This window comes from Symphalangus syndactylus, chromosome 12, assembly GCF_028878055.3.
Source record: "Symphalangus syndactylus isolate Jambi chromosome 12, NHGRI_mSymSyn1-v2.1_pri, whole genome shotgun sequence".
Lineage (NCBI taxonomy): Eukaryota > Metazoa > Chordata > Mammalia > Primates > Hylobatidae > Symphalangus > Symphalangus syndactylus.
The window spans coordinates 61,357,016-61,382,286 of record NC_072441.2 but is presented as its reverse complement, the minus strand read 5'-3'; the positions used below and the strand labels follow the sequence as shown (position 1 = coordinate 61,382,286).

The window sequence follows — 25,271 nt, the reverse complement described above, 5'->3', positions numbered from 1 at the left end:
TACTTGCGAGGCTGAGGTAGGACGACTGCTTAAGCCCGGGAGTTCCAGGCTCAAGTGAGCTATGATCATGCAACTGTACTCCAGTTTGGGCAACAGAATGAGACCCTGTCTCTAACAATAAAAACGGCCATAAAATGGGTTCTGGCACAACCTATGGCATGAGTGGTTTTTCTGTTCAAGGCTTATATGAGAATAGAAGCTGGAGCCCTGACCTCCTTTAAACCTACTGTAAATTGATTCAGTTGCTCAATATTTTAAACAAGTGCACATAATGATTTCCCTCTCCCTTTTCATTTTAAGTTAGGTTCTGCTTAGTTTAGCAGGGTGAAGCCCCAATCCATAAGAAAAATATGTGCCAGGGAAGATTCACCCTTCTGAGGTGAAGCCCCTTGCTCTGAAGAGCCAGAACAAGAGGGAAGAGTGAGATGGGTGAGGTGCCTCCATCTCTTACCCTTCAGGAGAATGACCAGGTGCCAGGGAATAACACAAGGTCCCTCTGGGTTGGAAGTTTGACTCTGGTCACATGGGGTGCAGTTCTGGCTCATGCTCCTGAAAGCCACAGTCCTTGGTGGCACTGCGGAATAGTGGAGCAAGCATGGTCTTTAACTGCACGTAGGCCTAGGTTTACATCCCACAAAATCTGCCTCTGCCTCTTACTAGCAGTGTGACCTCAAACACCTCAGTTTCATTGCACCTGTGTGCTGAATATGAATATATTATCTCAAACCTCGCAACAGCCCAGCAAGATGACTATTGCCATTTTACACATGAGAAAACTGAATCTCAGGGAGATTAAATAAATCATGAAAAATCTCAAAATGAGCTAGGATCTGGATCCATCTGGCTCCAAGGCCACTGCTCTTTCTAGTGTACCAAATTGCGTATCCTCCCAGGCTCCCCTAGTTTTGCATAAGCTCCCTAAGCTGTTTCTCTACGTCTCCTCTAGTTTGCTTGCCTAAACAAATTGAAAAATGAACTTGGATTCCCTAAACGTGACACAGCAAAGTAGAAGGTAAAATCTGCTAACACTGGCCAGGGATGAAAAGCTGCTTTGTATAATTCAGAGCAGGAAAATGGCCAAAATAACTGAGGGTTGAATGTACACGCACTTGAGTTAGGGCAGATCACTCACTCACTATCCTATTCCCAGATCTCCTCTAATAAGCGATCACTTATTCATAATAATCTAGAGAAATATTTTCCATAAAGATATCATGGGAGGCCGGGCACGGTGTCTCACGCCTGTAATCCCAGCACTTTGGGAGGCCAAGGTGGGTGGATCACAAGGTCAAGAGATCGAGACCATCCTGGCCAACATGGTGAAACCCCGTCTCTATTAAAAGTATAAAAATTAGCTGGGCGTGGTGGCGGGTGCCTGTAGTTCCAGCTACTCGGGAGGCTGAGGCTGGAGAATCGCTTGAACCTGGGAGGCGGAGGTTGCAGTGAGCTGAGATCACGCCATTGCACTCCAGCCTGGGTGACAGAGCAAGACGCCTTCTCAAAAAAAAAAAACAAACAAACAAAAAAAAAAACACACACAAAAGATATCATGGGTACCTAACATAAAGATATGATAAATGCTTGAGGTAATGGATGCCCCAATTACCCTGATTTGATCATTACACATTGTATACCTGTATCAAAATGTCACATGTACCCCATAAATATATACAACTATTATGTACCCATAAGAATTAAAATTAAAATTTTAACTAAAAGATAGCATTAATTAGCAGGTCTAATCAATGCTACTTACTTCTCTCCCTGAAACTTTGTGTTTGAACTGATTAGCCATGTGAACATGGGTGGGCTACTTGACCTTTCTGGGCCTGTTTTTCCCTACCTGTATAAAGGAGATAGTGTTATTACTTAGCTTGTAGGGTTGTTATGAGAATAAAACGAGCATATGGAGAGCACTTACAAGCCAGTAGTTTGTGCTATATACACGTTAAATAACCTGATTTTATCTTTACCCACTGTGGATCACATTTTCTTCTATGGCATTCTGACCAAAACAATTCAGCCTTAGGTGCCTAGCTAGGCAGATGGCTATTTCACTTTCTGTGCCTTGGTATTTGTAGGGTATTAGGTGTGCTCTCTGATGCTTTCAACTCCAGTTTTAGAGATATATACTTTTGGCTTGTCTCCGTTCACGTACAGATGTTCTGGGGAAGATCTCTTATTAGTGACCCATTACGTATCTCTGATCAGTCTCATAGAGAAAGCATATCACTTCTCTCTTGCAGCGCGCATTGATAGGAAGTTGAGAGAACAGAAAGGGAAGTTTGTTCTTTCTTCCATGCTTAGTTCAAGCCTAATTCCATGGTCCAATTCCCCCTGGGCAGAGTTTGATGGTTGTTCCTAACTACAGACATTCTTGGCTCCGTAGCCATGTGTTTGGGGAGCAAGCACTGTAACTGTGTGTGTGCATGTGAGTGTGTGTGTTATACAAGTCTACTCACATTTTTTAAATTAGGTTACTGATATTTGAAGGACAAACTTTTTTTAGGTATGAGAGATTTATATTATATTTCATTGCCTTCCCCCTCCAAAGATGAAAAAAGTAATTACAGTATGAGTGGGGGATATGGCCAATAAGACTGATGGTCCCCCTCCCAAAAGATGCATGTATATCAGTTGGCCACAATTTGAGGCTCTCCATTTGACATCTCTCATGCAGAAAGCATAACTGCAATCCTTCTAGCAACAGGCTGGCAGCTCTGCTTTCCCAGATGCTCCCATAGATGTCACGCCACCTGATGCTTTGGCTCAGCGAAGCCTGCAAGCAGCTCAGCTTTGCTCCTAACTTGCAGTGAGGGCGTTTGTTATCTCAGGTTGCCCTGGCAGCTACTGCTTTCCAACCTATACTGAAGTCCTGCTGGAGGTTTGTCTTGGGATAAGTGCTGTCTGCATGTGGGTGGCTTGACTTTCTGGGAGTGAACATTTCCAGTCCCTGAGGGGGCTGCAGGCGAGTGCTGTTGTCAATAAAACACTCATGAAGTGGATGTGTTGAAGTCTGTGGTGTGTCTGGATGTGAAATCTCAGAATTTCTGCTAAGCAGACCTTTCTTGTTTCCAGGGTTCTCACAGTGTGCCGAATCAGGCTAGCAGCCATCCAGGGGACTTTCTGGATTCATTTCTCTCCAGAGTCCTCACATAGCAGATCTCCAACTGCTATGCAGGTGAGGACACACCTGACCTTGCCCTCAGGAAGCAGAGTCAGAGTTGTTCTTCTAAAGGCCAAAGGAGCTTTTCCTATCTTAGAGGCATTTTTATTCTACATTCTAGTAGATCTTTTCCATCTCTAATCACTAACAAATGAGACAACTCTGCAAGACAAATGGGAAAACATTTTAAACAAAGACCTAAAACTTTGCCATAAAATCACACAAAATCAATTTACATTACTCACTTGGTCAAGTTTTTGTTTTTATCTGGGGCTCACTTTGTCATTCTTCGTTTCTCTTCCCTCTATAAATCACTGAAAAGGGTAAGGAAGGGAAGCAGTAAAAGATGCATTCAATATGCAGACATTTTCTTAAAAAGCACCAGTGTCTGAGATTTTATGTGTATGTTGATTTGAAATGCTATTTTTGCAGCACTTCACGGCAAGTAAACATGATACTATGACAACTGACAAAGTGTTCAAACTGATAAGCAGTTTCTAACCAGAGAAATCTCTCTCCTGCTTCACCAAATGAATCCTCCCAGAGTCTCTTTAATCCCAGACTGCTGGTTCAAAACAAAAGAACTTTCCTTTCCACCCCCAGGCCAACTTGCTGTGCTCCTCAGGGAACTCCAAAATTTTAATGACTCAGGGAGTTTTATACGGAGAACATAAACCTGTTTAGCTGCTAAGTATGTCACAGAGAGGAAACTTCCTCAAAGTTGCCCAGGATGTGCAGGTGACACTGAAACATGTTGGGTCCTAAAGATGAAGGAACACCCCCAGCCCCTGCTCATGGTGTGATGTCAGGCACAAACCCCTCCCATCTATCTACCTCTTCTTAGAGCCCCTATCACCTCAAATAGGTTGTTTTTTTCCTTTCCCTTCCAACTTGCATCAAATTTCGAGCATTGAAATAGATTTCTTGAATTAAAGCCATGCTTTTTGTACTTTAGCATGCATCAGAAGCACTTTGAGGTCTTGTTAAAACAAAGAAGGCTGGGCCCTAGCCCCAGAATTTCTGATTCAATAGGTCTGTGGAAGAGTCTGAAAAATTGCATTTCTAAGAGGTTCCCAGCTGATGCTGATGCTTTTGGCCCCAGGACCACACTTAGAGAATCAATGAGGGAGTGTATTATGAGGACCAAGGTTAAAATTCAAATGTCTTAGTTAGAAGTAGCACATTAAAATGTTAATAATTGTTACATAATAGAATGTGATACGAGCTTAGACTGAATATGAATTAACAACTACCATTTATTAAGTAGTTGTTATGAGCCTATTATTGTGTCCAATAATTTACATTCTCATTTAATTCTTATTTTCTTTTATGAGGGATTATTATTTACTTCAGTTTTCAGATGAGGAAACCTAGGCTTAGAGAGAATTTACACAACTTGACTAAGAGCAAGTGATGGTGGCAGGATTTGAATCCAGATCTCTCTTAAAAAGTCTGTTTATGGCCGGTTCGGTGGCTCACCCCTGTAATCCTAGCACTTTGGAAGGCCAAGGCAGGTGGATCACATCAGTCTAGGAGTTCGAGACCAGCCTGGCCAACATGGTGAAACCCCCATCTCTGCTAAAAATACAAAAATTAGCCAGATGTGGTGGCGCACATCTGTAGTCCCAGCTACCAAAGTGGCTGAGGCGTGAGAATCACTTGAATCCCAGAGGTGGAGGTTGCAGTGAGCTGAGATTGCACCACTGCACTCCAGCCTGGATGACAGAGCAAAACTCCATCTCAAAAAAAAAAAAAAAAAGTTCGAAAAGCTTTAGGATACTCCAAGAGTCAAAGAAAACCCAAAGTCTTAGACCAGCAAGATTCCCATGGCTCCCCTTAGCATATCCAGAGGCTCCAATGTCAGCCCAGGGACCTGATTGGACTTGCCCTGTGTTTGGGGAGGGGAAATGCTGAAATTGAAGACAGCAATTTAGAATTTCCTCCTAGATATAATGACTTCCATATGACCTTAGAAACCCTCAAATAATCTGGCTTACTCTTGTTTTTTGAGGGCCTTGCAGGATTTTTTTTTTTTTTTTAGAGAGATGGCGTTGAGAGCAGGGGGGCTCTCACTTTGTTGCCAAGGTTGGCCTCAAACCCCTGGGCTCAAGTGATTCTCTACCTCAGCCTCCTGAATAGCTGGGACTACAGGTGTGTGACACTGTGCCTGGCTCCTACAGGATTTCTACAAGTATCTACTTCAAGAGAGTGGCAGATTTCAGGCTAAAGACTGAGCCCTGCCTAAGGAAGGGAACAGTGAGGATAAGCTGAAGCCTAGAAGGACAGAAAAGAGGACATTGGTGACCTAAAGCAGTGCTCCTCAAACTTCACATGTATCAAAATCACCTGGGAACCTGATGGAAATATAGAGGCACGTCACTGGGCCAGGGCCTGGGCCTCTGCATTCATTATTGACTGTCCAGGAGATTCTAATACACAGCAGAGTTTGAGAGCAGTACCTAAGCAGTGCTACTCAAACTTGAATACACTCGCGAATCACCTGGGGATTTGGTAGGTCAGGATGGGGCCCAAGACTGTACATTTCTAAAAAGCTTTCTGGTGATGCTGGTGTCTCACTCTGTCACCCGGGCTGGAGTGCAGTGGTGCTATCATAGCTCACTGCAGCCTTGAACTCCCAGGCTCAAGCAATCCCCTCACCCTACCCTCCCAAGTAGCTGGGACTACAGGGGAACTACAGGCACATGCCACCATGCCTGGCTACTTTATTTACACTTTGTAGAGACAAGGTCTCATTTTGTTGGCCAGGCTGGTCTCCAACTCCTGGGCTCAAGCAATCCCGCTTTGGCCTCCCAAAGTGGTGAGATTACAGGCGTGAGCCACCATGCCTGCTCTCCTTGCCACCCCACCTTTTGTGTTTTTTGTTAAAACATAGACATTCTTTGTTTTCAAACATTTAAAAAAATTTTTTTTTTACATTTTTAAATTTTTATTTTTTTGTTTTTATTTGAAACTCTTCCTTTAACAAAATCATAGGCAAGGCCAATATATCATACACCACTCCTCTCCCCTGGGGACCTAGGACACTTCTACCACACCTCTATGTCTCAGGGGGATACTGATTAAAGAATGCAGACCTAGGTCCATGTACCTTTCACTGAAGACCAGGGCTTATGGTCTCTAGTACTTTGGGAGACTTTTTTATAATTAGAAGTGTCCTCACAGTTTGTTTTCAGTAAGCCAAGTCTGTTCCTTTTTGTAGTCATAGAAAACAAAAACTCTTGAAAAATTAATAAGGATTGTGCTTATTTCAGACCTGCAGGTGGGACAGGAATTGAAAAGTGTGTATCCTGCTGTGCTCAGAGAAGCAATAAACTGGGAGAGGAAGGGAGCCCAGGCAGAGGACAGGGAGTGGAGACTCTAGACCCAGTTCCTGCCAGTGGAAGGGGGTGTGGGTGGGGAGCCGGCCCCAACTGGAAGGCTGTCCAGTGGGGTTTATGGGCAGGAAGGCTTCATTTACACTCACACCATTCGAAATCAGCCATGTTTGAATGGAATGGGGAGGGGTGGGGTGGGGGTGGGCAGGAGAGAAGTTCTGTAGTTTGGGGTTGATAATATTCCCAGGGGATTTTTTCCTAAGGCGCCAGACCAAGCTGTCCTCTAAAAGGCTGTTGCAAGGACTCCTCATGAGGCAGCATACACTGCTCACTGGGTCAGCACTCATGGCTCCATTTGCTCATCTCCACTGCCCTGCCAAGAGTCATCTCTGTGGGGGCAACCAAAATAGCCTAGACAAGACCATCCCTGAGCAAAACCGAGGAGGCAGTGAGGGTTCTCTCTATTCCAGCTGCCCTTTCAGCACCCTCTCTCTCCACGGGGTATACCCACCCATGCAAACCAGGAGCAAACATTGTAGCTCTCTGCAGGCCATTAACAGAGTCTCTCTAACTCCTGGCTACTCCATGTGTGGTCAGACCAGCAGCTTCGGCATTGCCAGTATCATCTGGACCTTATGGAAATACGGAGTCTCAGACGCTTCCTGCACCGACCAAATCAGAATCTGGCTTTAACGAGGATCCAGGTGATGTGTGTGCACAATAAAGTTTGAGAAGCACGGCTCTAAAGTAGCAGTTCTTAGCCTTGGCTACACTTCAGAATCACCTGAAGAGCTTTTACAACTCCTGATGCCCAGCTCTCATTCCAGACCCATTAAATCAAACTTTCTGGGGACAGAACCAGACATCAGTTAATTTTAAGCTCTCCAGGTGACTCCAGTTTACAGCTGAGCTGGGAATCACTTTCTGAAGTGTGAGGGATGAAGCCACTGCCCCTCCCAAAACTATTTACATTTTCCTGTAGGATCCTAGAATACTAAAAAGACTTCAGAATTCAAAGAAATTCATCTCAACTGGTGGAATCTGAGAGGAGGCACTACAATGGGGAGAAAAAGTTATGGGATAAGAGAGCAGGAGCCCCTTGTATCAAAGAAAGAAAGCATTTGCTTTCTCATTGCAAAGTCAGCTGACTTCATTAAGTAACCCCAAAATGGAGCAACACAAATCCTGTTCTATTTTATTCATGAGAAAAATGACTTACCCATTCCAAGTGTACTTCCAGAGCAAGTTACTGTAATAGAAACACAAGCATTTAAAATAAAATATATTCATTTATGTATTTAAGATAGTGAAGATTTAACTTAAGAAAGAATAAAAGGAAAGTAAACCAAAAAATGAACAAGAACGAACTTGGGTGATAAGAGAAGGAGATACTACTAGCAGTATGACCTGGGCAAGTCACTTCACTGTGCCTCAATTTATCTGAAAAGCAGTAAGAATAAGCATACCAAGCTCAGCTGGGCGCAGTGGCTCACACCTGTAACCCCAGCACTTTGGGAGGCCCAGGCGGGCAGATCACCTGAGGTCAGGAGTTCGAGACCAGCCTGGCCAACATGGTGAAACCCCATCTCTACCAAAAAATACAAAAATTAGCCGGGCATGGTTGTGCACACCTGTAATCCCAGCTACTCAGGAGGCTGAGGCAGGAGAATCGCTTGAACCCGGGAGGCGGAGGTTGCAGTGAGCCGAGATCGCGCCATTGCACTCCAGCCTGGGTGATAGAGCGAGGCTCCATCTCAAAAAAAAAAAAAAAAAAAGAATGCCAAGCTGATAGGTTTGTTATAGGACTGAGTTAATACATGTAAACCCCTTAGAACAGTGCCTGGCACATGGCATTCAATAAATATTAGTTGTTATTGTCATTTACAATATTGTCCTGATTATCAGAATAAGACATCACTGATACTGCAAACAAACAAAACCAAAAAACATCTCCCAAATGTATGGCTTTTACCAGGGACACTGAGCAAAGGAGGATTTCCTAACTTGAGTCTAGATACCTAATGTTACTAAGCTGAAATGGCTACAGGCTTGAGATGGCATCCCATCAAAGAACTTGAGTTCTAACTCACAAGGACTTCTGGTGGCTAACCAGCCTTCAGAGGAATGACTCTCTAAGGGTGAAATTGTGGGCATGGAGCAGGAGAAAGAACAAAAGACTTCCATCACTCACTTAGCTGTATGATCATAGGTGCATAAATTCATTGATTCATTCTTTTTTAAATTTAAAATATATCAGGCAACAGTTACGTGCTACGTACTGGGAGTCAAACAGATAATCATTTATTAGGAGAAATAACACACATTCAATTCACAGTAATATGTTGCAGTACAGATAAGGGTGCTATGGGGTCATAAAGGAGGGAGAGAGAGGGCTAACTCCGCTTATGATAATTGGAGAAGGCTTCACAGACAAGAAAAATTGGGGTCTGTAGATTTCTCTTGGTGGAAGTGGGGTGGAATTCCGGGCAAAGAGAAGAGCACTGCAGTAGCTCCAGAACATGACATAGAATAGGAGGTGTGTGTGGCAGGAGCAGGCACACGTGAATGATCCAGATGCCTAGACTAGAGAATAGAGTCCTCTCAGGACAGATGTTGTGGAATGAGCCTAGAGTTTCTCTGTTCAGGCCAGGCACAATGGCTTATGCCTGTAATCTCAGCTCTTTGGGAGGCTGCGGCGAGAGGATTGCTTGAGCCCAGGAGTTCGAGACCAGCCTGGGCAACAAAGCAAGACCTTGTCTCTACAAACAAATTTTAAAAATTAGCCAAGCATGGTGGGGCATGCCTATAGTCCCAGCTACTTGTGAGGCTGAGGCAGGAGGATTGCTTGAGCCCAGGAGGTCAAGGCTGCAGTGAGCTGTGATTGCACCACTGAACTCTAGCCTGGACGACAAAGCAAGACCCTTTCTCAATAAAAAACAAACAAAAAAACCCCACAAAAAAAACAATTTCTCTGTCCAGTACAGTGGACACTCAGGTAGCTACTGAACATGTGGCTAGTTTGAACTAAATGTACTATAAGTACAAAAGACACACCAGATTCAAAGACAGTATGAAAAATACACAAAATATCTATTAATAATTTTTACATTGATTAGATGTTAAAATGATAATATTTTGGATATATTGGGTTAACTAAAATATATTATGAAATTAATTTCACCTCTTTCTTTTTACTTTTTTAATATGACTACTAGAAAATTTAACTTTTCATACATGGCGCATATTAAATTTCCATTGAACAGTGCAGGTATAAGTAGACAGGGGACAGATTCTAAGGGACTGTGAGTGCCATGCCCAGAGGATTGAATGTTATCTTATGGGGAAATGGAAAAGTTTTGAAGATGTGGCAGCATAAAAGTAACACAATTGGACCAGTGTCCTGGAATGATAACTCTGGTAACTGTACAGAGGCTGGAGTGAGGACAGGGAGATGGGACTGGTGCAGTAGTCTAGGGGAGAGGTGGTGAGGGCCCTGAGGCATAGCAGTAGCTGTGGGAATGAAGAGAAGACTCTGGATTCAGGAACCATCATGCAGGTGACCAGGACAAGAATTCAAGATTACTTAGATATGGAGGGTGAGGGAGACAGAAGCTGACTCCAGGGTTTTTAGCTAATGTGCCTGAAACAAGGACGATGGGAGGAAGATCAGAAACAGCAGAGGATCAGGAGTTCCTTTTGCCCCTGAGGGGTTTGAAATGCCTGGGCACCTCCAGGTGGAGGTATCAAATTTGAATATGGATTTAGGGGTCAGGAGAAGAGAAGAGTTGTAGATAGAGATTTGGGAGCCTCTGAGCTTCAGTTTTCTCATTTATAAAGTGGAGATAATGAAATATGTTGAGCCTACAGCATAGCATATTTTGAGCATTCGATGAGATTTGTAATATGAAACCACTGGATAAATTATCAAATATTATGCAGTTATGATGCAGTATTGTTATTGAGCTATAGACTCATCTTCCTAAGAGCTCAGCCTTACTCCAGGAACCTATTCCTGTCTCTTCCCATAGGACTATGCTTTGGGCCAGCTTGTCCTGTGGACCGAATAATGGAAAAACAAGGAATCAGAGCATGACAGTCAGGGACAATGAGAACAGCCCCTTGGGAGGAACTGTCCTCCTTCCATCACCAAGGGCCATCCTGAACCTCCTGTCACCTACATATCATTCGAAATTTTAGATTCTGGCTATCAGTAAGGGCTTGTGAGCCAATATTTATTCTTTTTTCTGTGTTCACCTGCAAAATTCTAGGGCTCCATCATCTTTTTTCTTCTAGGAATATATGAAAAATATATGACTGTGCCCTGGGCAAGGTAGCAGAAGGTGCTGGAACAGAGAGCAGAGAATTGCTAATGTTTTCCTGCCAGCTCTGGTGAGATGGTAGTTGCTGACAGCCATGTTTTGTGATCACAGACTGTCTGCCCACTCATATTGCCAAGCCTAGCTTGTGATTTATAAATTCATTTTTTCTGATCCTCTAACTTTTCCTCAGTCATAATTCTCAGTCTGTGCAAATAAAAGTTCAAGTTTCCTAGTTTCCAAAATCCCAGGATGTCTATCATTATTAATAAGAATATGTTAAAAAATCTATCCCTAAATCTCAAAGCAGAAAATTATCTTAAATTTGCTAGTTAAGCAGCAAGCATCTAGTCCTTTTTAGGAAGGGGAAGAGTGGGACAGAGAAGATAATCTCTAAATTAAATAAAAATAAAGCATCACAATTCCAAAGAATGTTGGGGTCTTCCACAGCCAGAATCTGCCTGCGCTGTGTAGAAATTTTATACCCTCGACTGGGTGCAGTGGTTCATGCCTGTAATCCCAGCACTTTGGGAGGCTGAGGCAGGTGGATCACCTGAGGTCAGGGGTTCAAGACCAGCCTGGCCAATATGCTGAAGCCCCATCTCTACAGAAATACAAAAATTACTCAGGCATGTTGGCAGGTGCCTGTAATTGCAGCTACTCGGGAGGTTGAGGCAGGAGAATCGCTTGACCCTGGGAGGTGGAGGTTGCAGTGAGCCAAGATCGTGCCATTGCACTCCAGCCTGGGTGATAGAGTGAGACCATGTCTCAAAAAAAAAAAAAAAAAAAGAAATTTTATGCCCTCTGTGCCCTTCATACATAGCAAATAAGTTTGATTGCATCTTAATTCACAGATCTGAGTTCAGGGTTAGTTTTAGATAAACTATCATAACTTGCTTTACCTGAATATATTTTTTTTGGACAGAAAGTAAGCTTCAATCCTGTTTCAGCAACTGGTGAGACCATCACAGTGTATACATCCCCACAGGGTATGTTAGTGACATCACAGAAACTGAGGCCAGCACTCGGGGTGCATGTGAAAATGCCTTTGGAGCCATAGAGGTCAGTGCTGTAATTGGCAGAGCCCCTGGAGGCTTGCCAGTAGATCCGGATGCCATTAGGGCCCAGCCTATATAATTTCACCCCCAAAGGGCAGCAGGCACCTAGGCAATAAAAATAAAGAAACACAAAATCACTTGTTTTATTCCATCACCATCCAAAAATGGCCTTGATTACTGCAGGGAAAAAATATAAGCAATCTAGTCTAAGTAACAGGATTAATTGCTGGTTAGATCAGAGCAAGATTTGAAGGGGTACTCAAGTTATTTTCATGGTGGGCCACATAATCAGAAATCCATGGGTGGCTGGGCATGATGGCTCATGCCTATAATCCGAGCAATTTGGGAGGCCAAGGCAGGAGGATTGCTTAAGCCCAGGAGTTTGACACCAGCCTAGGCAACACAGGGAGACCCTGACTCTACAAAGAAAGAGAAAAAATTAGCCAGTTGTGGTGGTGCACACCTGTGGTCCCCTTGGGAGGATGAGGCGGGAGGATGGCTTAAGGCCAGGAGTTCAAGGCTGCAGTGAGCTATGATTGTGCCGCAGCACTCACTCCAGCCTAGGTGACAGAGCGAGATCCTGTCAAAAGAAAAAGAAAGAAAGAAGAAAGAAAGAAAGAAAGAAAGAAAGAAAGAAAGAAAGAGAGAAAAGAGAGGGAGGGAGGGAGGGAAAGAAAAAGAAAGAAAGAAAAAAAGAAAGAAAAAGAAAGAAAGAAAGAGAAAAGAGGGAGGGAGGGAAAGAAAGAGAGAGAGAGAAAGAAAGAAAGAGAAAAAGAGAGGGAGGGAGGGAGGGAAAGAAAGAGAGAGAGAGAGAAATCCATGTGTGAAGGTGGCGTGCAGTATGAATTTTTAATATAGAACAATGGTGAGTCAGAAAGGTCCAAAAATTGGCAGATACATATTGTACGTGATTCAAACTGTGAGTCAAAGGCACAGAATCCTTGTCAAGATCCCTCATAATGCCCTGGCTTTATTTGATTTTGGTGGCATTAAACTTAAGTATAATTAACTGCATTCAGCCTTAATTGAATAACCAGTTTTGCCGAGATGAGTAGCATGACACTTTAGGTGCAGCCATTTATACAACATGCCAGTGACCAAGTTTGCTGGTCCACGCTTCATCCATGGTAGCTGATTAGCATTTTTTTCCTTTTCTAAGTACCTTTAGCAAGCCACACATTAGGTGCCAATAAGGGCATCAAATGGATTCCTTAGTAACTAAGTTAAAGATCCTACTGTATAATTTTTAAAAGTTATTATAGTCAGGCTTACTTGATTTATTCTTAAAAGAATAAGCAATGGGTCATATTCTGAGAACTGGATATCAAGGTGAGAACTTAGGCAGTAAATCTAATACAAGACAATGGGTCAAAAGAAAGTACATACCAGCTGACATACGTGCAGCATGTTCTGAATGTTCTCACATTATGATTTATTTTGATTCTCAAAACAACTTTGAAGGAAAATATTACTATTCCTGTCTTTTTCAATGAGGAGACAGAATCAGGGAAGATTAGGCAACACAGCTTATGAGAAGCCATGTCTAATTTTGACTCCCAGTTAAGACTCTTTCTACTACCTCTAGGATGCCAAAATTATATTCCAACTCTTCCATTCCATGCGCCAGGCAGAGGTAACTTATCATTGTACTCTTTCTCCTTAAGCCTAGGAAGCATCCTCATGAGTTTTATCAAAACCATGCTACAAGCAGCCACTTCAGTGGATTAGAATCATGCAAGAGATTTGGTAACCTTGCACTGCTTTTACCTTCCCCTGCTATTCCCTAATGGTTTGGTCTTTGTGAAGAACAAGGTACAATACTGTCAGTAGACAGATGCCTTTGCTCTCTTAGCCTGTTGAAATAAGAAACCATTGAAGCAGCTGAAGAAGCTTAGAAAAGAGAGGTAGTAGCACAATAACAATGAGAAGAAAAAAATGCAAACCAAACAGAATGTGTGATCTAGCTTTCAGAAAACTCTGCCAGGCTGCGTTACTCTGTGTTGCAAGTAGCTGTGTCACATAAAGATACATGGTCCTTTCAGAAAAAGCATAGACGAACATTGTTACTAGGGGAGTTAATTCACCAACTACCAACAGAAGCCTCTGAAGCTTTGAGGTTCTAAGTCAAAGGGAAACTATAACCATTTTAGAAAGTAATCTGAGTTTATAATGCAAACTAGATGGAGATGCAGCATCTTTTTAAATGAGGAGGAAAGGCTTGTGCCTGGATTTACAATAGTCAAGTCCTTACTGCTACTCTAGAGCTACAGTTCACTTACCAGAGAAATAACTTTGGTAGGAGCAATCCGCAGTCAACCCGGTGGCACTAATTGCTTTTAATGTCACTGTGTAATTGATGCCACATGTGATGCATCCCAGGAGGCAGTGGTTTTGATGAGTGTGACACTTAGACTGTCCAGTGTGGGACTCCAGAACTGCAACATGGGTTTGAGCCACTCTCCCAATAGTCCAGCTCACGTTGATTACTGACTGGGTGATTTGAGTTACTGTCAGACCAGTTGGACAGCATGGCACTTAAATGGGATAAAAGAAAAATAATTGGAGATTTATTTCCACTGAAGATTATTTGTGAAAAATGATAAAGAATGGTATTTTGCCTGTGTTTCATTCAATATCCTGCATTCCCCAACTTTCCATTGTTAATAAAAAATTTCCTTTTGTTCATTCCCTCTGATACGTCATGTAACATTCACTGTATACAGTGGGTGTTTTCCCCAAGAATGCACTGCACCAACTGGCTGTTGAAGGTTTCCACCATTTTTTTTTTTCAGAATAAGAAAGAAATCCTTTGTTGCCCCCATCTTCAACAATTTTTTTTTTTTTTTTTTTTTTTTGAGACGGAGATGGAGTCTCACTCTGTTGCCAGGCTGGAGTGCAGTGATGCAATCTCAGCTCACTGCAACCTCCGCCTCCCGGGTTCAAGCGATTCTCCTGCCTCAGCCTCCCAAGTAGCTGAGACTACAGGTGTATGCCACCATGCCCAGCTAATTTTTGTATTTTCAGTAGAGACGGGGTTTCACCATGTTGGCCAGGATGGTCTCAATATCTTGACCTCGTGATCCGCCTGCCTCGGCCTCCCAAAGTGCTGGGATTACAGGCATGAGCCACCACGCCCGGCCCATCTTCAACAATTCTAACTGCAAATTTCAAAGTAACGGTTGCATTCACTTCTCCCAATAGAACATTTCATAGCATTAGCAATTAAGTATAATTTGCCTTTCTTGAAAATTTCATAGTACATCACTGATATAAAAGCTTGATTTCTTAGCTGTCTAAAATACCACGGCCATCTTGATTTTTCAGGGACCCATTACCCAAATATAGAATACCTAACATCTTCATGTATGCAGTATTTTGTATGGTCTCTATCTTACTGCTGGCTTCTTTTTTTAGGTATTTCAACTTTTATAGTCCAAAGTGCCATCTATCACTGTATATAAGACAAACTAATGTCCACAGTGATTTGCCACGTTTCATTCATACACGATGCTACGCTGTAATAATAGTTTTCTTTTATGGAGCTCTTGCTGTGCATCAGGCACTATGCTAAGTGCTTTGCAGCATTAGTCAACTTAATACTCACAGCCACCCTATGAGGCCATTATCTCCCTTTTACCTATCAGGAAACTGAAAGTCAGAAAGCATTTTTTTTTCTTCCTTTTTTTTTTTTTTTTTGTGACGGAATCTCGCTCTATTGCCCAGGCTGGAGTGCAGTGGCATGATCTCGGCTCACTGCAAGCTCCGCTTCCTGGGTTCACGCCATTCTCCTGCCTCAGCCTCCTGAGTAGCCAGGACTACAGGTGCCTATCACCCTGCCTGGCTAATTTTTTGTGTTTTTAGTAGAGATGGGGTTTCACCGTGTTAGCCAGGATGGTCTCGACCTCCTGACCTCGTGATCTGCCCACCTCGGCCTCCCAAAGTGCTGGGATTACAGGCGTGAGCCACCGTGCTGGCCAGAAAGCATTTTTTAAAGAGAAAAATTTGAAAGGGCTGAGCCAAAGAAATAAGTAACAACCCAGCTCATTTGGCTACTCATTTGTTAGCTGTTTCAATAGATTATATCATAGGGGAATATGAATTCAAAAAAATGTTTTGCAGAATGAGTAAGTATTCCTTCTCTGATGCTAGTGAGTGGATATACTAGTCTTGAGGATATTTTTACAGAACTTGTAAAATATTGAAAATTTTATTTTCTATGACCGGGACTCTTTGAAATGTCTCTGCTCTGAGTTTAATGTATTTCTGTTGCACTGAGGGTAGATTAAATAAGGAAGTTCATGCCTTGAAACACTTCCTAAGGACCCCACTGAAGTCAGCTTAGGCTGGTGGTTGCTACATACCTGTTTCCAGGGGCACACTGTAGCTGGGCAGGCTCCGTCCTGCCTGTGTTTCGGCCACAGCAGTGATAGAGAACACTGAGCCACAGGGCAAGCCCCGCATGGTACAGGACTCTCCCATGCTGCTGCACTGATACAGTCCTTTCTCCCCCTGGGCAGTCACCGTGTAAGTAGCGTCATCATTAGTGGATCGCCAGTGCACGTTAATCATGGAGAATGCATCCCTTGAAACATTTTTTATTTCAGGACTGCAAGGAGCTAAGAGATTTTAGACTATTAATTGAAACAGCATGAGTCAAAAATATCACTTGTGCCATTTGGACTAAAATTGATTTGCCCCCAGTGAGATCATCATAGTTTTCAACCACGTCATGCATGCAGGCCAAATTCATAGTGCCTATACGTGGAAAACTGTTGACATTAACACAGGGCATTGGGTTCATAGAGTACTGGACTAGCTGGAAAATGTTTAAGAGCATTGTGAACTCCAAAAGCAAAAGTAAGTAAGAAACATATTTATACACCTTCATGGTGTGAGTACAGGCAGGCCCCTCAAAGATAGGAGGAACTGAATGGCTGAAGTAATCATGGGCAATACCTTCTACTCTCCCCACGGTCTCCCCTTTTGTTTTCATTTTTTCCACTTTCCTCTTCTGCCTTCTCCTCTGCCTCTCCTTTGTACAACAGGGGCTCTCTTGGTCTTCACAAAGATTGATTAATGGGATTTAACCCTTTTATTGGTCTCACTGAATGCCCATCCTGAGGCTCACAGCTGGGGTGAATCATTCGGACACCAGTGAGTGGAATGATAGCTGTGCCTTACCTGTGGTTATGAACTGGGGAGTACATGACATATTGCTGCCTCGGACTTCACTGAATGAATACACCGTGATGTTGTACTTGGTGTCACACTCTAGAGCCGAAAGGGTGCATGCAGGAGCAGTGTCATTGCACTCAACCATGTTGTACCCATCTACAGCTTTGGTTTCATACAGTTCGGCACCACGGACAGGAGACCAGACAATCTCAACTGTGTCACTGGACACCAACAGGGGGTTAATGTCACTAGGGCAACAGGGAGCTGAAAGCAGAAGCAGAGGGAAAATGGCGGTCCCATCAAGAGCAATGCAGCCAGGGGGGACACTGAGTCCTGACCTCCCATGCCCAGAGCCTCTGCCACTGCCCTCCCTAATGACTACAGTGACTCCCTATGGGTCTGTCAAGGTCCAATCTTGGCCTAATTGCCACTGCATAGAGGGTAAATCCTCAGCATGACATTGAAGGTCATTACAAGCTATAAGGTTCAGCTGTACTCCCCCCACTCCCTGCCACACCAGACTCCTCAATTCCCCCACGCCATGTGCGCCCTTGTTCTCTATGCAGAGAAGATTGCTGACCCCTCCACTGGAAAGCCTGGTAAAATAATATGCAGTCTGACTTCTCAGATCCTGTCAGCCTTTCCAGACACTAAACCAAATAAAACTGGGGGATAGGGGTCATAGTTATATAAGTAGATTTTTTTTTTTTTTAAAGAGACAGGGTCTTGCTCTGCCACCCAGGCTGGAGTGCAGTGGTGTGATCTCAGCTCACAGCAACCTCTGCTTCCTGGGTTCAAGTGATTTTCAGGCCTTAGCCTCTGGAGTAGCTGGAATTACAGGCATATGCCACCACGTCCAGCTAATTTTTGTATTTTTAGCAGAGACAGAGTTTCTCCATGTTGCCCAGGCTGGTCTCAACTCCTGACCTCAAGTGATCCGCCTGCCTCAGCTTCCCAAAGTGTTGGGATTACAGGCGTGAACCACTGTGCCCGGCCGTATATAGGTAGGTCCTAAGAGACCCTAAAGAACCCCACTGGCAAATGTCTGACTCAGCTTGGAGTTTCCCTGGGATGCTCTTGCCCCACCTACATTCCCATTCATCCTTCAAGATCCAGTTCAAGGCCACTCTGGAGGGCCCTCTCGTGTTAGGACCTTATCGATAGCCTCTTATTCCACATTCCAAAGGCACCAATGATTTAGATCCCTCATCCTGTCAAAATTTACTGTAATTCAGCTAGACTTTTACTTAATTATGTTTGAGTATTCTTATTTGTAATGTAGTTATTTAATTTCAAATCACTCCGCTCATTCTTCAAAACTTGAGCATCTCCCATATGCTGATCACACTATTATAAGCACTGAGGATGAAGAGATAAATAAGACATAATTCCTACCTTGTACAAGATGCAAGCCTAGTGGAGGAGAATAATAGCAACAGCAATGGTGATGCTAATAATAAAAATATTTGAATCATGCTTTGTCACGCACAAGACCTTTCTACATTCATGTTCTCATGATTTGTCCCATTTTGCAGTAGAGGATACTAAGGAACTAGCAAGGTGGGCATCATTATCCTCACTGAAGGAATGAATTAGTGGTCAAGTTAGGGTGTAAACCCAAGTGTCCTACTCCAAAGCCCTCCACACCATGTAGCATCTTGGCCATTGTATGTCTGTCTTGGTCTCAGGGAAAGAGTGACCTCCTGAAACGGAGGCACTGCCTTCTCTTTGGCAGCAGCACATACTAGAACACTCACTGAGTACATCTTTGTGGAGAGTTCAATCTTTCAGAGCAAGGTTGAACAACTACATTCTTTCTCCTCTTTTCACTCCCAAACCTTGCAGTCTAGTTATGCTTAGGTCCACAAAGTCAAAATTCCCTAGTCTGGAAAGAATGTGAGATAAGAGATTACTTTCTGTTATTGGCTCTAGAATGACTCTCAGGTGGTAAGTCAATAAGTGGAATAGGTGATCCATTCTGCTGCTGAGGTTAGCAATCTCAGAACTCCCTTGACGAGCATCAAATGGGACTTACCTGTGGTATAATTGAATATGTCACCCAAAGGACTTTGCCCTGCCTTGTTATAGGCAAAAACACTAATAAAATAAGTGAAGCCACACTCAGATAAGAAATTGCACTGAGTGAGAGATGTGTTGCAGTGTACTTCCAAGCCGTCATCACTCTTCACAAAGACCACATAGTAGTCACCCAGATCTACATTGGACCAAGCCACAGACAGGTGGCCAGGGGGATCTTCTTGGATCGTCACTCTTCCAGGTGCACAAGCAACTAGGAAATGATCAATAATAAACATGAGACTACTGCAGGAGATTTTCTTCACATCTTTGCAATTATCCAAGTTTTCAATACAACCCAAATCAGCAACTCTGAGCTTTGTGAATTTGGTGCGCAAAATGCAAAACTGTGCACTGGAAGCATTAGAAGATTTTCTTTATAGGACCAAAGGCTATGTTATAGGCCCCAAACCACTACAACAAATTTTAATGACCTCTCACATTCTCTTGTTTATGAAATGTTGTTTGAAATAATGAGCCATCAGAGATTCCTAGTCATCTTAAGACATAAAAATTTTCATTGTTAGATTATTTGTTGAAATATTTGACTTCATCCAGAGATGAAGCTAGTCTAGCCTGAGTGGAATAATGAATATCCCAGAAGTTACCTGTTTTAGAGATTAAAATACAGACATCATTCATTGTGTTTTATATTAATATATTCTCTAATTCTTCCAGCAACTACCATCATTTTACAATTGAGGAAACTGAGGCTTATAGAGGTTGGTAAGTTGTTTAAGATCACATAAGTAGGAAGGAATGGAGCTGGGTCTTTCTGGGGGTTTATCTGTAAAGCCTCTATAGCATGGAAAGTTCTGTTTTAAAAAAAACTATTTTTTTAAATTTATTTTTTATTTTATTTATTTATTTTTTTGAGACAGAGTCTCACTCGGTTGCCCAGGCTGGAACGCAGTGATGTGATCTCGGCTCACCGCAACCTCCACCTCCTGGGCTGAAGTGATTCTCCTGCCTCAGCTTCCCGAGTATCTGGGACTACAGGTGTGCACCACCATGCCCAACTAATTTTTCTACTTTTAGTAGAGACGAAGTTTCACCATGTTGGCCAGGCTGGTCTTGAACTCCTGACTTCAAGTGATCCTCCCCCCTCAGCCTCCCAAAGTGCTGGGATTACAGGCATGAGCCAATGCGCCCAGCCTAAATTTATTTTTTAATTAATTAATTAATTAATTGTTTTTGGAGACAAGGTCTCGCCCTGTCACCCAGGCTGGAGTGCAGTGGTGTGATCTCAGCTCACTGCAACCTCTGCCTCCCAGGCTAAGGTGATCCTCTCACCTCAGCCTCGTGAGTGGCTGGAACTACAGGTGCATGCCACCATGAGCAGCTAATTTTGTATTTTTTGTAGAGACCGGGTCTAGCCATGTTGCCCAGGCTGGTCTTGAACTCCTGGACTCAAGCAATCCACCTATCTTGGCCTCCTAAAGTGTTGAGATTACAGGCATAAGCCTCCGTGTGCAACCTGGAAAGTTCTTCTAACTGCAGTCTCTCATGCACTGAATGACAGAATACATTCTCATGCCCATTGTGTCATCCAGGGAGCATCTTGAGCACAGAGTTAAGATACTAGATGCTACGAATAAGGAACAAATCAAATAGTATGTATAACTCAGTACAAACCCAGGAGACATTCTCAGATGTTCTAAAATTTATCTCACAAGATAAATGCTAGACTATGTCAAAAGCAGGCATGTATTGATTTGGTTAATATTGACTGTTTCCCTGTGTTAAGGCAATACCTCATTTATCCACATAATGCCTCATTTATTGATGGAACAAAGTCTTCTGAAAGAATGAATTCAAGTAAAGTTTGTTCATTCAAGTGCTAAGCTTTAAAAATTTTAGTTTTCTCTAGTGGAAATCTTCCCAAAATATATTACACACTTCTGGGCGCCAGGAGACACATAGTACTTTGTAAACATAGTTCTTTTATTAATAAATCAAGGTCATCCCCATGATCATGACTGTGTTATACACGAACTGCCTTAGAACATCCTGGACCTGTAAGTGTGAAGGACTATTTCAATGGCACTTAACCCTGACTGAATAGTAGAATCAACTGGCGAGCTTTTACAAACTATTCATATCCAAATTCTATTCCCAGCAACTCCAATTGGTCTTAAGTGGGACCTGTGTATTGGGATTTTGTAAAAGCTCCCCAGATGCTCTTAATGTGTGTCCAAGATTTAAAAACTCTGCATGGTTCTCCCCTGCATTAAATGCCTAACTGCCTAACTCAGAACTGCTATGCTTTTGAAAGTGTTTTTTCTCTCTTCTCCCACTCTCAGCTATCTTGTCCTCATAATCACTTCTAATGTACCATTCACATTAAATCACAGTTGTCAAAAGAGAAGCCAAATCATCAAGTTTGTTATCACTGACCTTAATTTGACATAACTGTAAGAGAGTGCGGGCCTGAAAGAATAGCTTTAATTGTTTTCCTGTGGAATGGAGTGCATCAACTTGGTGACAGCTCCTTTTCTTTCTGTTCAGAAGCTTTTTAAACTTAGAATGACATAACTGACTGTTAGATAAAGTAGATATTATTGTAATTGTCAACATTTTCTTTGGCTTTAAGTATTGGAATTAGGCAAACTTGAGCAGCTTGAATCTCAGCTCTACTGCTTGTTATCAGTGTGCCCTTGGGAAAATTATTTAACTTCTCTGAGCTTCAATTTTCTTATCTAAAAAAAGAGATAATGGAACCCACCTCACTGAGTTGTCATGAGATTTAAATGAAATAATATACTTATAGTGCCAGAGACATAGTAGGTCTTCATTAAGTGTTAGTTTCATTAAGTGTTAGTTTCCATCCCCAAGACACATAGATATTTCTAAATAGAGGAGTCAACTTCCACATGTACATATGGTTATCTCTCTGATAAGAATGCAAATGGAAAAATATCTAAACACATGTTCAGAACTAGAAATATCCTATCTTTTTCTTAAAAAATGGCAGCTCCCACCACGCCTAGGACATGAGACATGACGTAAAGAAGACGCAGTTATCTGTATGCACAGTTAGAGCTGTGTACAACTCAAACCACATCTTAGAATTTTCACAGCTTTACAAAGGAAAAAGAAAAAACTAATTAATGAAAGATCTGGAATAGAAACCAGGCCTCCTAATTTTCCAAAAAGTGCTTTTTGCAATACACAATATCTCGCTTCACTATCAATATTATTCAAACTCATGAGAATGTCCAACTCAATGCTTTCATTTAGACCAGGCTTTCATTTTCATTTTTTCCAGAGTATTCAGAAACATTGTCAGTGAATGTCTCCCTTACAGCAGTCACTGCTGCAAGCCCTACAGCAGTCTCACTCTTGTTTACATACCAGTTTTCAGGGTCACTGCTGACGATGATTTGCTAGATCCAGCATCATTACTTGCTAAAACTGAAATCAAGTATTCAGTTCCACACTGGAGGGAAGAGATGGTGCAGGAACTGAAAGTTGTACTGCAGGTCAGCTCTGAAGAGTCACTCAAAGCCATCACAGTATAATTGAAAGCTCCTTCTGCCAGTGCCCATGAAAAAGATGCCTTCAGATCTCCACTATCAAAAGAGACTTGAATGTTGGCAGGGGCCCGAGGACCTATATTTTTGAGAAACAATTAAGATTTTGTAGTAGCCTTACAAACTAATTAAGAGTTGGCATAACAATGTTGCAGAGCCTGGAGGATAAGGTACCCAATAGTTGGATAATTACAAGTGTTTAAAGCATAAAATTGGGATTTAGGATGATGCCTGGGAACTGGTAATTCATCTGCTACTGTGCAAATTCATAATAAACTGTGTGACCTTGACCCCATATTATTTACCCTTTTTGTTATTTAATTTTTTCTCATATGTAAATAGATCTAATAAGATCCATGCCTAACACCTATAGGTGCCAAAAGACATATTTTGAATGAATTAACGCATTATTTAATAAGTAGTTAAAATAGTTAAATGAAATTATAAATGGAGAGAACCAAAAGGGCCATGTGGGTATGTTATTATTAAGTGATAGGTCAAATATTTTCTGTTATTGATCAATGAAACTAAACATATCCCTTTGTTACTTTTGACATCTGCTACAACTTTTACTGCAATAGCTTTTCAGCCATAATTGTTTCTAGAGGAGCAGATTTTCTTTCCATTCATTATCAAAAGGAAGGAAGGTATCAAGTGTGATGCATACATATTAAGGCAGTCTTTTAGTGTCTCCAAAACACTTAACCCTACATTCTTGTAAATATACCTTCCTTTCTTAAGAGTTACCACATTAAAAAAGCATAAGAAGGTGTGCTGGCCTGGGGAGGGGAGAAATTGGCCTCAGTTCTTTGGAATCTGTACTGTAATAACGCCCACGCAGCAGGCCTTAGGAAACTGCTTAAACAGTCTGTGAGCAGAGACCAGCATCCTCTGGACATGTCTGGGGCAAACAGGGAAGGCCTCTTTTTTTTTTTTTTTTGAGATGGAGCCTTGCTCTGTCACCCAGGCTGGAGTGCAGTGGCACAATCTTGGCTCACTGCAAACTCCACCTCCAGGGTCCATGCCATTCTCCTGCCTCAGCCTCCTGAGTAGCTGGGACTACAGGCGCCCGGCACCATGCCCTGCTAATTTTTTGTATTTTTAGTAGAGAGGGGGTTTTACCATGTTAGCCAGGGTGGTCTTGATCTCCTGACCTCGTGATTCACCTGCCTTGGCCTCCCAAAGTGCTGGGATTACAGGCGTGAGCCACCGCGCCCGGCCGGGAAGGCCTCTTTGAGGACATGAGGACCTAACTCATTCTCTGTGAGGTAGGCATCTGCCATGTTTTTCCCGTGGGCCATCTCGACAGGCTCCTTCCCACTGCATGGTCAGCTTGTCTGCAGAGGCAGTTCTGCTTTAGGGAATTGCTGGGCCCAGGGCTGGTAGGGGCAGCCTGCAGTGTTTTAGGGCAACTTGCTTTTCCCACAGGGAGCATGGGAGAACTAGGAAAAATAGGTAGCGTAGTGAGAGCCTTTTATGGGTTGACTTGGGTTCCATCCAAGTTCATATGTTGAAGTTCTTACCCCTGGTACACTCAGAATGTAGCCTTATTTGGAAATAAGGTCATAGCAGATGTAATCAGGTAAGATGAGGTCATTAGGGTGGGCCTTCATCCAATATGGCTGATTTCCTTATAAAAAGAATAAATTTGGACACAGATAAACATATATAGGGAAAATTCCATGTGAATGTGAAGATAACCATCTACAAGCCAAGGAGAGAGGCCTGGAACAGATTGTTCCTCACATCCCTCAGAAGGAACAAACCTAGCCAACACCTTAATTTCAGACTTCGTAGCCTCCAGAACCATGAAACCACACATTTCTATTGTTCAAGTCACCCAGTTTGTGGTTCCAGCAGCCCTAGGAAACTAATCCAGAGGCGAAATCTAAACTCTGTAAAGCTTTGTAAAGCATGGGGAAACCTATGAAGGGGAAGTCTTTAAGAAACAAGTTATTCTAGGAGATGCTGTCTCAGTGCCCCAGCCTGATGAAGATGCTCCCTCCTGTGCCTCGCTGTGTCTGCAGCCTTCTGCCAAAGCACTGGTCAGGTGAAACTGGAAACGCTGACTCCCCATTGATCTCTCCTTTGACATAATCCTTTGAATGGAGGGATCATGCTTTATTTGCTTTCGTATTTCCATCAGCTAAGCTATGCCCAGCACACAGTGGGCCCTCAACAAATGTGGAAAGAAAAAGCAGTGTGAAAGGGAAAGGAAAGGGAAGGACGGGAGGGGAAGATAAGGGAAGGAGGGAAGAAAGCAAGCCAGCCAGCCTAGGAAAAGGCCCAGGGAGACTGACTTGTCACAGACATCCTGACTCACCAAGCCTGTCACGAATCACCTCAGGGCTATGATTATACTACCTCCCTAGGAAAATAGTATAAAAGGCAAACCTCTCTCTTCTCCCTACATTCTGCCTTGGCCCATACACTATGGGGCTTCCATTCCCTCCAAACTTAGGGAAAGTTGGAGAGAACATTTCTGGTTTCTTTCCATCCTTTCCTGTGTCCTCCCCAAGTGGAGAAACAGCTAATCTAGTTGGTGAGATTCTCGTATCTATTTAGGTTACATTGCCAGTGGATGGCTTATTCTGCCTCAAGGAAAGAAAAAA

At 42.8% G+C, this 25,271-nt stretch overlaps 1 protein-coding gene across 1 annotated transcript in view; it reads right to left on the bottom strand.

Annotated features, from left to right (window-relative positions):
* Positions 1-2,502: 2,502 nt before the first annotated feature.
* Positions 2,503-25,271, bottom strand: part of FNDC7 (fibronectin type III domain containing 7) — a 29,580-nt gene continuing 6,811 nt past the window's right edge. The window contains exons 5-13 of the mRNA XM_063624412.1: positions 22,481-22,738; positions 19,086-19,340; positions 17,057-17,314; positions 16,237-16,491; positions 14,155-14,409; positions 11,720-11,980; positions 7,721-7,750; positions 3,412-3,480; positions 2,503-3,328 (exon numbers count right to left, since the gene is read on the bottom strand). Of these exons, the coding sequence (XP_063480482.1) occupies positions 3,449-3,480; positions 7,721-7,750; positions 11,720-11,980; positions 14,155-14,409; positions 16,237-16,491; positions 17,057-17,314; positions 19,086-19,340; positions 22,481-22,738 (1,604 nt within the window). The 3' untranslated portion in view covers positions 2,503-3,328; positions 3,412-3,448. The remainder of the gene's footprint in view (positions 3,329-3,411; positions 3,481-7,720; positions 7,751-11,719; positions 11,981-14,154; positions 14,410-16,236; positions 16,492-17,056; positions 17,315-19,085; positions 19,341-22,480; positions 22,739-25,271) is intronic.